The sequence below is a fragment of the Lygodium microphyllum genome, chromosome 15, assembly GCF_053477565.2.
Source record: "Lygodium microphyllum isolate KBCC chromosome 15, Lygodium_microphyllum_v1.1.10, whole genome shotgun sequence".
Lineage (NCBI taxonomy): Eukaryota > Viridiplantae > Streptophyta > Polypodiopsida > Schizaeales > Lygodiaceae > Lygodium > Lygodium microphyllum.
Window position 1 is genome coordinate 58,454,007 of NC_141149.1, and position 15,636 is coordinate 58,469,642.

The window sequence follows — 15,636 nt, forward strand, 5'->3', positions numbered from 1 at the left end:
ATTATTAGAATGTCTCTCCATTTTTTAGGACTAGCATTTTTAAACCAGGCTAAGGTTCCTATCCACGAGAACCCTCATTTCACATGTCACATAGATCGGAGCAGCCATCTCCTCCTCCCTCTCTTTATGTCTCCCATAGGGCCCATCCTTTTGGCCCTTGGATGCCTATGATGGCATCTTTTGTACAGGTGCCCTTTCTTCCTTCTCTACCCAAGGAGGATCATTGGGACATATCAAACTACTCCTTTTGTATTCCTATGAAGTTCTACTATGAACACTCCCTTATCTATGGGTACCATTTACCTTCTAGCTTGAGAAGGGTTTTTCGCTCGTGTGAACACCTGTCAGTGCATGTGGTACTTGGTATCTTAGTCTTTGGGGATTGTACTTTCATATCGTTCTTACATAGTGAATATGAGATTCTAGCACTCTACTCTCTTTTTGTTCACCTGTTCATTGTGAGTGTATGCGCATGCTGCTGACCCTAACCTTGCCATGGTATTAGAGCCATACCTCTCAGCCACCGCCATCACTGCAGTCATTGTTGAGCCTTGAGCTTGGTTGCTCTCTTTCTTACTGGCTATCTTGCACATCGCTGCCAAACAATTCCTGCTTGCCTGCTATTGTCTGATAGCTTAAGCCACATTGTTGGTGTAGTTGCCAACTCCCCAACTCTTGGTTGTTGCTTGCTTGTGTCAAGTGTGTGCCCTGCTGCTTCTAACAGAACCTGTCTCATCCTTGACAAGCTTTCCATTAACAGCCGCAACTTGGAACTGCTTGCACTGACCATTTTGTCATCACACCTGTTGTTCTAGTCATGATTGCTTCCCCCAAGTTGCGTTGGGTTGAAATAGACATGACAACCCATTCCATATGTTGCTTGTGTTGTGCACGCCTCGATAGCTCTCGTCTTGTCAGTGCTATTCAAACACCTTGTTTGTGCATGTTGTGCATGTGTCTTGCCAATTTGTTGGACAATTTTATTATTAAAACATTCATTGCCCCCAACCTTAATTAGCATCAGCCCCATAAATAACCTCCTGTTCACACGTAGCCCTCTTCACAAGCACAAGATTTGGGGATTTTTGTAGCTGATTCCAATTTTCACTCAACTTCATTAAAATAAATTGGGGCTTTTGCCTTAAATCCCCAAATTTCACCCAAAGCTTGGGGATTTTGTGACTGGACCAACCACATTTCTAAACTCATACCAATAAAAGTTTGCTCGAGCCAAAATGTTTAAATCTCCACACATTAGAGTGTAATTAGACCCTAACTTTTAACCTCCAAGCATGACAATTCCACCGATTGCTTTAAGGCTTATTACAAGTTCTAGCCTAGCCACAGTGCAACACAACTACAATGATATTTCTACTCATGCCTAAAGTAGCAATAGACTTGTACGCTGAAAGAATTTGATAGCCTTGCCTATATAGTCTTGTCACAATGGCCCAAGTGCCAATGCATATAACTAAGACAATGCTACCTCCTTGGTCCACAAAGCTAGTGAAAATGAGATCACACCATAAAAACCTATAGCTAGGAAAGCTAGAATGTAACCTAGGAAAGCTTCATATCTACAAAATGTAGGAGTCTCTCCATCAAGAGCAATACAACCATACACAACTTCATGTAAGTGAAAATGCAAGCACTACCAGCAACCAACATCTTCAATTTCCATACACTACCTTAAACAACTTATCAATAGAGAAAACAACAAAAGGCAAAAATGCAACCAGCCCTTGCTCATATGGGAAAACAAAGCCTAAAGAATTGAAGTTTGACACATCCACCTCAAAACCTACCCATCATGGCAAGAATAGATATGCTTGCAAAAAATAAAGTTCTTACATGCAAAATGCAGCTCAACATTAAACTCTGCAAAAAAGCACAGCCAAATCCAGCTTATTGGTTGTATTACAGCTAATTCTAGCCTATTCAGGTAAAGAAGATATCTTTGCAACTAATAGGAACCAACAACTAAAAGCAAGCATAACTTAGGCTTAGAAATGAATCTCTAATATCAAGACTAAATGAATCTCTATTAGAGCGTGATTAGACCCTAACTTTTAAGAAGGCTTATCGCAAGTTCTAGCCTAGCCACAGTGCAACACAACTACAATGATATTTCTACTCATGCCTAAAGTAGCAATAGACTTGTAGGCTGAAAGAATTTGATAACCTTGCCTATATAGTCTTGTCACAATGGCCCAAGTGCCAATGCATATAACTAAGACAATGCTACCTCCTTGGTCCACAAAGCTAGTGAAAATGAGATCACACCATAAAAACCTATAGCTAAGAAAGCTAGAATGCAACCTAGGAAAGCTTCATATCTACAAAATGCAGGAGTCTCTCCGTCAAGAGCAATACAACCATATACAACTTCATGTAAGTGAAAATGCAAGCACTACCAGCAACCAACATCTTCAATTTCCATACACTACCTTAAACAACTTATCAATAGAGAAAACAACAAAAGGCAAAAATGCAACTAGCCCTTGCTCATATGGGAAAACAAAGCCTAAAGAATTGAAGTTTGACACATGCACCTCAAAAGAATTGAAGTTTGACACATCCACCTCAAAACCTACCCATCATGGCAAGAATGGATATGCTTGCAAAAAATAAAGTTCTTACATGCAAAACGCAGCTCAACGTTAAACTCTGCAAAAAAGCACAGCCAAATGCAGCTTATTGGTTGTATTACAGCTCATCCAGCCTATTAAGGTAAAGAAGGTATCTTTGCAACTAATAGGAACCAACAACTATAAGCAGGTATAACTTAGGCTTAAAAACGAATCTCTCATATCAAGACTAAATAAGTGAGATGAAAGAGACACTCTCACTTATGCTCAAGGGAGCAAACAAGAATTGAAGGAATATCCACTGCCTAAAGTGACGTACGTGTATAAGAGGTACTTGGGTACCTCTTCATGCACAACACTAACCAACAATCAAGGAACTGCAAAAATGCAATGACAAATGGCCATGCCATCACACCACTAACAAAAGTGTCCCCATTCCTTTTTCCCCTTTTTTAGTAAGACTAGGAACCTCCCATGTCCACCCAGTCTTTAGGTCCACTAACATTAGATATGTCCTAGATATCCTCATTCTAACATTGCAAAGGACAAAGAAATGTCTTTATGGCATCCTTGTTCTATTTTTTAACCTTAAAATTGCCAAAAGAGATACATCTTTGTAACATCGTCATCTATAAAGCTAGTATCAATTACATATATTATTGTTTTGGAGAGCCATCGTTTCCTCATTACTGTTCAACTTTTGAGCAGGATCCCAACTCCAGAATAGTCATAGACTCAATGGACTTAGAAGCATTGTCACAAATGCAAGTTGATTGCTAGTGTCATTGTTGGGGTCACAAACTCAATGGACTTAGAAGCATTGTCACAAATGCAAGTTGATTGCTAGTGTCATTGCTGGGTTCATCTAAACCAGAAGGCATAGGCATGCTATCATCCTCCACGATGTCTCCACTGGACTCTAGGATTTGGAAGAGATTATTCATATTCTTTGCAAGAGATGGGAGAGGCTATACATCAACTTTGAGAGGATGAGGAGGAGGAGAGATTCTTTTGTGCAAACATGGAACTCAACTACCTTCTTTCTTTTAGTGCCTAACATGGTCTAGCATTACAGGCCACCAAATTGGTTGTTGACACAACTATTGTATATTGTATTTAGGAGGTACTTGGCATCCTTCAGAGGACTTTTTGCACTTCACTTGGGTTGTGTTATTCATAGAATTCTCTTTTCTTGAAAAGAAAAGTTAAATCTCTTGTTTCTCTCTTGCCATTTTCTGCAGACTTCAGCGAATTCTAAAATTCCAAAATGAGTGCATGGTAGCACTTAAATGTGGATATATTACTCATGAAACCCATATAAAAGACGAAGCGTTGATGAGTAGACCTATGGGATCAATGCAAGTGTATTATAATATTGGGAACGAGTGCGCGTGCCCCCCAGGCCACTTAGAAGAAGTAGCTTACAGCTAAGACGCGATGCTATGAAATTCATGGCAAGAGTGTGAAATTTTAGAGTCATCGCAACAGTATGAAATTCATATTTCAAAGCCATTGCAACAGTGTGAAATTTTAGAGTCACCTGAAGGCCGCTTCCGATCATGCGATTGACAGCATTGTTCCCCCCACCTCCGACGCCAACGACCTTGATGCGCGCGCCCTCGTACGCAGGCAGACAAGCTCGGACAGCCGCCGCCGGCCATCGCAGGGAGGTCTCTTGCGAGGGGGGCCGGCAGTGCTGCACCCTGCCATAGTTTATCCTCCTACCTGGCCTGCATTGGCCGCTGCTGCCGCTGAGGGGCCAGGGCTTGCATGAAGAAGACGAGTGCCTGTGCGTGAGAGGCCCGCGCGTACTCTCCCGGAAGAGAAGATCGTTGGCAGCAGATTGTCCGCACGAGCCGAGGCGTTGGGCGGACATCTCAGCTGCTGGAGAGAAGAAGTGCATTTCACTATTATATATCCTATAGGATATTATAGGAGAGATTGTCCAATGCCAGTTGGCAGTGTTCATTCTACTGAAAAAGGAAACTGTGGTGCATTTCTATGACCGAAAACTTATATATATATATATATATATATATAGCCATTTTAGTATTACATTAACCTTTTTCTTTAAAATTTGAACATGTCTTTGAATAATCTTGCAATTGATTTTGCATCACACCTTGGTTTTTCGTCAATACTGCATCATTATGTTTCGTGCCTTTCCATAAAACCAACTAGGCGCTCTGCGCCTAGACTCAGTCCGGCGCTTCGCGCCGGGATGTAAAGCACAAATGTTTTAATTTGTTCACACATTCTTCCAGTTAGTAATGAATCAAGTAGTCTTGCAAATTTTAAACTTCATTAAAAAATCTAATAATTCAACACAATAACATTGATTATCTCAATCATAATAATTGGAAAACATAATTGAAGCAAAAGTAATTTTTAAATATCACTGAAAGAATTCTAACTATAACAACAGGTAAATGGAAAAGAAAGTATAAAATGTTTTCAAAAGATAGTTGTACTGTAGAAAATCAACTATTGAAAAGAAAGCTTTCTCTTCTTAGATAAATTATCAACCGTGGATCTAGCACAGTGAACATGTGTGGGCGAAGCTGTGACACGCCCCGCCCCAGATTGTGCTGCAACATCTAAAAACGAAAAAAAACTTTAGAAATAAGAATATTAAATTTATAAAGCAAAACATTAATTAATAAAAATAGTAAGTATTACCTGGGGACGTGATATGATTGGCTCTCACATTAGTAGAGCAGTCGGCGGAATTTGGATGAAACTGATGCAAAGTTATAAAACATGATAAATCTTTAAACTCCCATTTACTCTAGTCATTCGGTATGTGTCTAGTATGGGACCGAGATATGAAGTACTCAACATCTGTTTGTCTAACATAGTAGCATTTGATCCATCCAAAATATAGAATTTCTATATATAAAGGAGTGTTTCCATTAGTAAATCCATCATTGGGTAATCTTTCGATTACCCTAGCCAAAGTTCTCTGGATAATAGCATCCGTAGCAATAGTTCGCAATGCTTCTTGAAGTCTCATTTAATAAGGAGAGGCACGATAATATTCAAATACTGTTTGGGCCATCTATCAATAAAAATTAGAAAGCATAAAAATATATGATTAAAAAATAATAAATAAACTTTGATGATATTGCACCAAAAATTTAATACAAATATAATATGATAGAAAGATCAAATAACTTTTATGGTAGAAATAATTTAAACACAATGTTCTCATATAGTAAAACAAACATACGTCTAACTTCACATAAAATCATGAATATCTATCCATACATGAGAGATATGGTTAAAACATTAAAGTATTAAATCAGAGAAAATAAGTCAAACTTTCTTTTCATCAACGAAGAACTCACTACTTAAAAAGAGCATAAGAAAATACAACACTACATTTTATAGATATGTGAACAAAGAAGAAAAAAGGGCTTTGATTGTATTAAAATAAAAACATTATGCAAATATAATATGAGAGAACAAACATTACACTTTTGAAAAAACAGAGGTTACAATACTTTCTGTAAAACTTCATTATATACAATATTGATTGTACCATTTACCATGTCCTCTTTCTCATTAATCAAGACTTTCAATCTATCCGGAGACTTTACTCTGGAGAAAGCAACATAGAGTTGACCATGAGTAAAGACTGGGGTTTTTAGATATATTCCCAAACATGATAACGTTTGGCCTTGAGATTTGTTGATTGTCATTGCAAATGCCAATCGGGAATTGCAAAAAGGAAGTTCCAGTGTAGTTGGGATGAAAGTTATCCTTGGGATAAAAACTCTGTCACCAATATTGGTCCCCGTAATTATCTCTACATCAATGACCTTGTTATTGAAAGCCTTGCATACCAGCCTAGTACCATTGCATAAACCTTTAGAAGGTTTCAAGTTCCTGAGCAATATTATTGGAGCATTTACTTTGAGCAGCAAGATATGAGGAGGAATACCTCCACCGAGGTCAAGGGAATTTAGATATTCCACAGAATAGAGAAATGAGTTCTCCTTGGTTCTATCCACAGAATCAACACTGTAGTATTGTTTAACCTCTCCCGGCATCAGCTGCAATGCATGATTGTTTATCATTTCCACATCATTGTTTCGAGGTGCAAGGATGGCACGTCCACTAAAGAACGTTTTGTAATCAATTACACAATTCATTTCACAATAGACAAAATTGATCAAGTCTTGCATAGATCCTCCCTTTAACAACAATGCAGGTGGAATTTGCAATATATTATTAGTATGTGTCAAATCTTTTCCATCTCCAATGTCTTGCAACCATGCAACAAACTGACCCTCATCTGATGCGACCCGCATATTCTGTGTAAGTTTTAAAACATTGAAATATTGCCAAAAATTGGAACAACATATAGCAGCACCGACAATATCCTCACGGGTACCCTTTGGTACAACAGGCAATATTTGCCTAAAATCTCCACCTATTAGAATAACTTTACCACCAAATGGCATATCACACTGCATTATATCCTTTAAAGTTCTGTCCAGTGCCTCAAAGGTATTACGATGCAACATAGGAGCTTCATCCCACAAAATAAGACTTGCCTCTTTTAACAGTGCTGCAAGATGACTTTGAACAGGTATATTGCATGTAGAATTATTATCTGCCTGTAATGGAATTTTGAACTTTGAATGGGCAGTACGACCATGTGGCAAAAGCAATGCAGCAACACCAGAGGATGCTGTAGCTATTGCAATGCGACCTTGACTGCGAAGCTTTGCAAGCAAACATTTGTATAGGAATGTTTTTCCAAAACCGCCTGGGCCATCTAAGAAAAATGGTTTACCCAAACCACTATCAATAGCATTCATTATTGCCATAAAACAATTTCTTTGTCCATCATTCAACAAAGCTTGCATTGTTAAGAATGTATTCTCTTGTTCTACTTTATCATATAGTTGTTCATCAAGGATCAAAGGATTTGTATACTCTTGCATTGTCACCTCAGGCAATCCATGATACTCTGTCAAATTGCAACCATGTTGATCTAAAAGTTTTTGAATATGCATCAATGCATGATTATTGGCCTCATCTTGTATATCGACATTTCGCCTATTTTGCAAGGAGAGTCGATGTTTTATATCCTCTGTCAGCGGACCTAAGAACTCTTCCCATAGAGCCCCAGGTCGAGCAGGTGAACAAAATACCAAGATGGATGCAAACAAATTTCTTAATTGAGCACCGGTTTGCATCAATGCAGCTTCACGCAAACACATTTGCCATTCATCATCTGTTTCCAACATTCCTTTTGCAATGCAATCCTCCTTAAAAGTTGAATATACCACATTATCAATTGTACGCAATGCCTCAAAGGATGTGCACCCCTTGCATACAGTGAGTAGTAGCCGCAAATAGTATTTTTCTCCACACGTAGGTGAAACAAAGTATATTCGACCACATGTGTTTCCTTGCTTTCTCTTTGTCCACATTTTTTTGCGTGCATTCCAAACCCAAAACATCGGAAAGTCTTGATAAAGAACTGTGTTAGCATCAGTGTGCAAACGATTGCATGTAAACCATTCTGTGAGAGTTGTTTTTTGAGCATTTTCATTTTGCACCACATCACGTGTGTTATCAGAGTCACGAAAGGAAATAGTATTCTCTCCAGGTAAATGTATTTGCAATCGTTGAATATCGGGTTTCTCATCATGAAGTTTGAATTCAAATATTCACCAACATGCTTCAGAAGTTGAAATATATAGTGCATCTAAGTACCTCTCAATCTCATCAATATTTTGTGCATCAATATTTTCTGTGGCAATATCATTGGATCCGGAACCACGTGTACTTGTAAACCGAATGGTTGCTCGATCATGGCCCTTATATACATATTTATACAAATATTTGACAGCTGCAATTGTCGAGCAAACCTCAACATTTATGTGAGCACTATACTTGGAACTCAAATAAGGATTGTAAGGCACTATCCATCGGTTATCCAAGAGGTTACCATTAGCATTATGAGTTTTTCCATCCTCTCGACGTCTGTATAAAGGATAACCAGATTTATCAACTGTAGTTGTATGTATAAACTTTTTTGGATAATCCTTTATACACTTTCCGTCCACCATGCAAGCACTTTTTGGATTGAACTCACCACACGGACCATGTATGTTACATTTAGTAATAATTCGATACAAATCCGAAAACCTTTCCTTATCAGGCAGCTCGGCGCACACCAGTCTATCATAATGACGTGCTTCTAGTGGCTTAAAGCGTGGTTCTAATATCAAGAGCGTATGTGAATGAGGCAAGCCTCTCTTTTGGAATTCTATGGCGGACACATATCCAGCAACTTTACCAAACAACTCTTTTTTCACTATTGACTGCATCATGTCCTTATGTTTCAAATGAAAAACTCTAGCAGTTAAATCTGGTCGATCATGTGCAGTTTGACCAGGCAACAAAGCATCTGTAATTTCAGACCACTTAGGATTGCATGTCATGGTGATAAATAAATCAGGTTTACCTTTGCTACGTACAACTGCCATAGCATCTTGATATAATTGGTACATGAATCTTGGTCCACCTGTAAAGCTAGATGGCAATACTATTCTCCTGCCCACACCAATCCCAGCGATATTAGTATCAACTGCATCTGAACCATTGACCATATTAGCCAATCCCCTATACATTTCAACTCGCAATGTTGCTTGATTATGACGATACCAAGCCAATCTACATTGTTCAATGCTACAATAAGCATCGACAATGTATTGTTGTAGCAAGCGACCACCCCTTAAAAGACATGCATTAGTATCATCTCGAATCTGAAGTCGAAAAGCGTAATATTGCATTTGAGTGACATAATCTTTATTTGCAAGATTATTAGCATTAATATGAGCATCAATAAATGCATATGGAACTTTAGTATGCCATCCATCCTCTCCATTTGGAAAAAGAAGAACACATAATAGTGGCATATATGCCTTGTGTAAGTTAGAAATATAAATCAAATGGCCTTGTCATGTGCGAACTTGAATGCTACGATGATCAAGTGTATCATCAGCACCTTGTCCAGGCATGATCGCAGCAACCTCACTTGTAGTGGGAACTGAATATCGTCTAGACGTGGATCGATTCTGAAAAATGGACATTCTTATTTCTACTGATGGATTGCGTTGCAAGCTTGCACCAACTGCTATAAAGGCCTGTGCGTAAGCATTGTGATCATGCATCATTTGTTGAAGCTCTTGTAGTAAGTTTGGCAAAAGCCCAGGTAAAACCCCCATGCGATTCAATAACTCATGATCGGTGTCATAAATATAAAGTTGTGCAAACTTTGGCATTTGTTGTCCATCCTCACTTGGCAATAGGGAACCCATCTGGTGATATATTGATCCATGAACTTGAAAAGTATAACCATTTCCATTTTGAGGCAAAAGCTCATCAATTTTTGCACCCATTGAAACAAAAGCCAATGCGCTATTATAAGCACGTATATTTTTTTTGAACTCTCTGCTTTGTGGATGTGTGCCATCAAGCAAATTACACAGAGGTTGTGGTGGTTGCTGTAAAGCTGGCAAAATTACTTTCCCTTCTCTACAGCAATGCTTTCCAATCGAAGTTGTACGCATTGTTTTAGTTTCATCGTGCCACAACTTAGCCATGCAATGGTGACAAACCTTGCAAAGGGTACCAATTGCATGCAAATCTGGTTTTTGGAAGAGCAAAATTGTTACTGATGGATGAATATCCAAATTAGGTGGCATATCATGGAGAATTGAACAAAATCCACCATTTTGAGGTAGAAACATAGGAGCTTGAATATTATATTGGTCATGTAGCATCTCAGTACTTGCATCTACATTATGGATAGCTTCATTCTCTTCTTGAATAAGGCGAGGCAATTGAACATCTAAGGACAGTAATGGTGCACCAGGCATTTGAGCACTTATATCAATTGTATTTGTTGTAGTGCGATGCAATTGTTGTAATTGCGTTCTTGCTCTTGCCCTGTGTCTAAGTTCAGCTCTAGTAGCATCAAGCATTTGCCTACAATTTCTTAATCCACCATTTGGATTATTTGTGTTTCCATTTCTTTGTGGACTTGTGCTACGTACCCCCACTCCGAAGGATAGCAATTCATGGTTATCCAACATCTCAACATCTATATTGTGGATAGTTGCATTGTCTCCTTGACGAATAGGAGGTGGTTGAACTTTCAACGGCAATAATGGTGCAACTGGCATTTGGTCACTTATAGCTTGGATGCTATTGTATCTATCTCTATCTATGGTAGCATGATGCAGTTGTTGCAATTCTGTTCTAACTATTGCCATGTGCATACGTTCAACTCTCGTAACATTAAGCATTTGCCTACGCACACTCAAGCCACCATTAGGATTGTATTGTCAAGTTGCGGTAGACATCTGAACCTCAAAGGATACCAAATCATGAGCAGCAGAGCAAGATGCAACACGAAATTGATTGGTTTGATATAGCTGATTTGGGATGCCGACATCCATATAGTTTCCATTTGCATGATGTTGTTCATACATATATCTTGCATGGTCACGAACATGTAATTCAGTCCTAACTCTTGCAGCGTGCCTACGTTTATGTCTAGTAATTTTGAGCATTTCTCTACGTGCACGCAATACACGATCTCTAGGCACAGAATGTGTTGGAAGTACCATTGCCGAGAAAAACCTGAGATAAAAAGAAAAATGTACTTTGATATTAGTAATTGCATACTTTTATGTCCCTTGCGTACTAAAATTTCTTCCTATCTTTTAGGGAAGACTTTAGCAAAGATTTTCCTTCAATATAAATTTATTCTAAACACTATTTCAATATAAAATTTGAAGATTATAACATCACATAAGCAACAATATAATCTTACATGTGCAAGAATATAAATTGAAAGAGCATATTATGTCATTATCATGGGGCATACAAAAGTCCAAATGACATGAAAATTCTCAAACCCAACAATAGAATGACATATCTATCGGAGGATCCGACAAAAAGTTATTGAAATCGCCTGATATGCTAAGAGCACTATGCATTGGATGATGAACTCATGCGACAATTCAATAGGTTCAACATTGCAGAGAACCTATTGAGGCAAACTTTTAGAGAAGTGACATGCACATCGAGGCAAATGCTCTCAGGTGCAAGCACGCTTGCATTCCTTTGAGCCAATAATTCACACACTCCATCCTCTATACGATTATTGCTCTTAGCAAGGTCTCGCAACTTTTCTGCATGGTCTTCCAAAGAACACCCTGGCCAGTGCTTGCGAACCAACTCATAGATTTCTCCTATATAGCCCTTTATTTCATCTATCTCGTCTTGCAACATTATCCCATCAGCCAAGCCTCCTTCATATTTTTCTGCTAGGATTTTTTCGATTCTTTGAAGGCGATCACCAAACTTTTGACAGAAGGAGTTTGAAGCTCTTTGACGTTTGTTTAAACTCTTGATTTGCTTCTCAATTGCATCTAACCGATGCAGGATCTTTAGGGATACAATGTAAGTGTTGTGTCCTTTGACACGTTTGAGGGCACGCTGTACTGACTTCCTCCTAGCCATGTCTTTGGTTTTATGCACATTCATTCGTGCATTGGGAGTACACAAAACAATTTCTGGTACATGGACATTGTTTCTTGCATCAGATGTTTCAGCATGCTCCATACTGCCATGGTTACACAAAGTATTAAGAGATCACACACACACACACACACAAACATAATAATGTTATCACACATTTTTTATACTAAAACACATACACACATTAATTAATCAAATACTTAAAACACGTAATACACCTTAACAATGTAATGACACACATAACACATTAATTAATAAACGCATAAACACATCGAGAAATAATATTAACACACTTTCATATCAAAATACTTTAATGTAGCACAAATCTTTAGTTATGAAAGATGCATTTGCTATTTTAACTTTGACCTATTTAAGAAAGTTATAGAAATGGCTACCATTACACAAAAGGACTCACCTAGAAAATGAGACTTAGAGCTATACTTTATTGTTTGTAAGCTATCAAATATATAGCTTTTAGAAGGAACCTAAAGAATGTGACCTAGAGTTATGCACTGAATATGTGAGAAATCACATGTGGACTTTATAAAATAGCTTCAAATTGTGGGACTCTTCTTTCCAAAAATATTTTATTGAGCCTACTAAACTTTGGATTCCTAAGTTCAATTTGGAAAAAAAAAGTCATAGCACTTGATCAATATTAACCACTAAAATCATCCTTATGATGTAAAGATAAGATAGAGAATTTGAAACCACGCAAGCCTTTTTAAGATGTAAAGTTTGAGTCTTGCACATGGGCCAAAATGCCTATTATTTGGAGAAAAAAAAGTCATAGCACTTGATCAATATTAACCACTAAAATCATCCTTATGATGTAAAGATAAGATAGAGAATTTGAAACCATGCAAGCATTTTTCACATGGGGGTTTGGGTCTTGCACATGGGCTAAAATGTCTATTATTTGGAAAAAACACAAAAGGACTCACCAAGGAGGTTGATTAAAGTATTCAAGCATTGATTACAACTTAAATGAACAAAATATTAATTAAAATATTATTAGCACATATATACATATGAATACATACTATTAACACAAACCTAACAATGTTATCACACAGTTTTTTATACTAAAACACATACACACATTAATTAATCAAACACTTAAAACACGTAATACACCTTAACAATGTAATGACAAACATAATACATTAATTAATAACACGCATAAACACATTAAGAAATAATATTAACACACTTTCATATCAAAAGACTTTAATGTAGCACAAATCTTTAGTTTTGAAAGATGCATTTGCTATTTTGAACTTTGACCTATTTAAGAAAGTTATAGAAATGGCTACCATTACACAAAAGGACTCACCAAGGAGGTTGAGGTGAGTGATAGGTTGGTGAAAGGAGAAAAAGTGATCATGTAAGCTTTACTCAAGCTACTCTCTCTCTCTCTCTCTCTCTCTCTCTCTCTCTCTCTCTCTCTCTCTCTCTCTCTCTCTCTCTCTCTCTCTATGGCTCCACCCCCTTAAAAAATTCTATTGTGGAGTAGGGGTCTCTCCCTCTCTCTGCTGAAAACAAAGACCATCTTCAAAAAACAAAAAAAAAGATGTGTGTGTGTGTGTGTTGGAATCATCGTGTGTGTGTGTGTTGGAATCATTGTGTTTGAGGCATGCAAAAAATTGGTGTAAGTCTCTAAGTATGTACGAATTTAGTGTGGTAGTGGCACTCAAATGATAAGGAGATTGTGTTTGAGGCATGCAAAAAATTGGTGCAAGCTAAGTTTTCTCTAGGCACATTGAAAGGGAAGGTGAGTATGTATACCTACGTGTGTGTGTGTGTGTGTGTGTGTGTGTGTGTGTGTGTGTGTGTGTGTGTGTGTGTGTGCTATGGAGGTTGAGCTGAGTATGGATGTAACTAACCTAACTCCTATCTTATATGGCACTCAAATGATGACTCCAAACCTAGAATATTTTTTTAATGTATGGATCTAGCTAACCTAACTCCAATCTTATGCGGCACTCAAACAATGCCTCTACACATAAAATATTTTTTTACGTTCTTTTAATATATGGTACTCAAATGATGACTCCATACCTCTATTACATTATAATGTATGAATCTACCTAACCTAACTCCTACCCTATGTGGCACTCAAATATGGAGGTTGAGCTAAGTATGGATGTAACTAATCTATGAATCTACCTAACCTAACTCCTACCCTATGTGGCACTCAAACAATGACTCCAAACCTAGAATATTTTTTTAATGTATGGATTTAGCTAACCTAACTCCAATCTTATGCGGCACTCAAACAATGCCTCTACACATAAAATATTTTTTTAAGGCACATTGAAAGGGAAGGTGAGTATGTATACCTATGCGCGCGCACGTGTGTGTGTGTGTGTGTGTGTGTGTGTGTGTGCTATGGAGGTTGAGCTGAGTATGGATGTAACTAATCTACGAATCTACCTAACCTAACTCCTACCCTATGTGGCACTCAAACAATGACTCCAAACCTAGAATATTTTTTTAATGTATGGATCTAGCTAACCTAACTCCAATCTTATGCGGCACTCAAACAATGCCTCTACACAGAAAATATTTTTTTACGTTCTTTTAATATATGGCACTCAAATGATGACTCCATACCTCTATTACATTATAATGTACGAATCTACCTAACCTAACTCCTACCCTATGTGGCACTCAAATATGGAGGTTGAGCTGAGTATGGATGTAACTAATCTACGAATCTACCTAACCTAACTCCTACCCTATGTGGCACTCAAATATGGAGGTTGAGCTGAGTATGGATGTAACTAATCTACGAATCTACCTAACCTAACTCCTACCCTATGTGGCATTCAAACAATGACTCCAAACCTAGAATATTTTTTTAATGTATGGATCTAGCTAACCTAACTCCAATCTTATGCGGCACTCAAACAATGCCTCTACACATAAAATATTTTTTTAAGGCACATTGAAAGGGAAGGTGAGTATGTGTACCTACGTGTGTGTGTGTGTGTGTGTGTGTGCTATGGAGGTTGAGCTGAGTATGGATGTAACTAATCTACGAATCTACCTAACCTAACTCCTAGCCTATGTGGCACTAAAACAATGACTCCAAACCTAGAATATTTTTTTAATGTATGGATCTAGCTAACCTAACTCGAATCTTATGCGGCACTCAAACAATGCCTCTACACATAAAATATTTTTTTACGTTCTTTTAATATATGGCACTCAAATGATGACTCCATACCTCTATTACATTATAATGTACGAATCTACCTAACCTAAATCCTACCCTATGTGGCACTCAAACAATGACTCCAAACTTAGAATAATTTTTTAATGTATGGATCTAGCTAACCTAACTCGAATCTTATGCGGCACTCAAACAATGCCTCTACACATAAAATATTTTTTTACTTTCTTTTAATATATGGCACTCAAATGATGACTCCATACCTCTATTACATTATAATGTATGAATCTACCTAACCTA

The 15,636-nt window shown here is 37.7% G+C and overlaps 2 protein-coding genes across 2 annotated transcripts in view; both read right to left on the reverse strand.

Moving 5' to 3' along the window:
* The window catches only part of LOC148024572 (cell division protein FtsZ homolog 1, chloroplastic-like), a 73,428-nt gene extending 68,937 nt beyond the window's left edge, over window positions 1–4,491 (reverse strand). Inside the window, exon 1 of the mRNA XM_087694190.1 lies at window positions 4,129–4,491. Coding sequence (XP_087550316.1) covers window positions 4,129–4,491 — 363 coding nt within the window. The remainder of the gene's footprint in view (window positions 1–4,128) is intronic.
* Window positions 4,492–8,272: 3,781 nt separating this feature from the next.
* On the reverse strand, window positions 8,273–9,217 carry LOC148024573 (uncharacterized). The gene has a single exon (XM_087693594.1). It carries the CDS (start codon window positions 9,215–9,217, stop codon window positions 8,273–8,275), a length of 945 nt encoding a protein of 314 aa, XP_087549720.1.
* Between the last annotated feature and the right edge of the window lie 6,419 nt (window positions 9,218–15,636).

Coding starts and splice junctions, on each gene's coding strand:
- LOC148024573 (XM_087693594.1), bottom strand. CDS start 9,217: ATGGTCAATGGTTCAGATGCAGTTGATACTAATATCGCTGGGATTGGT.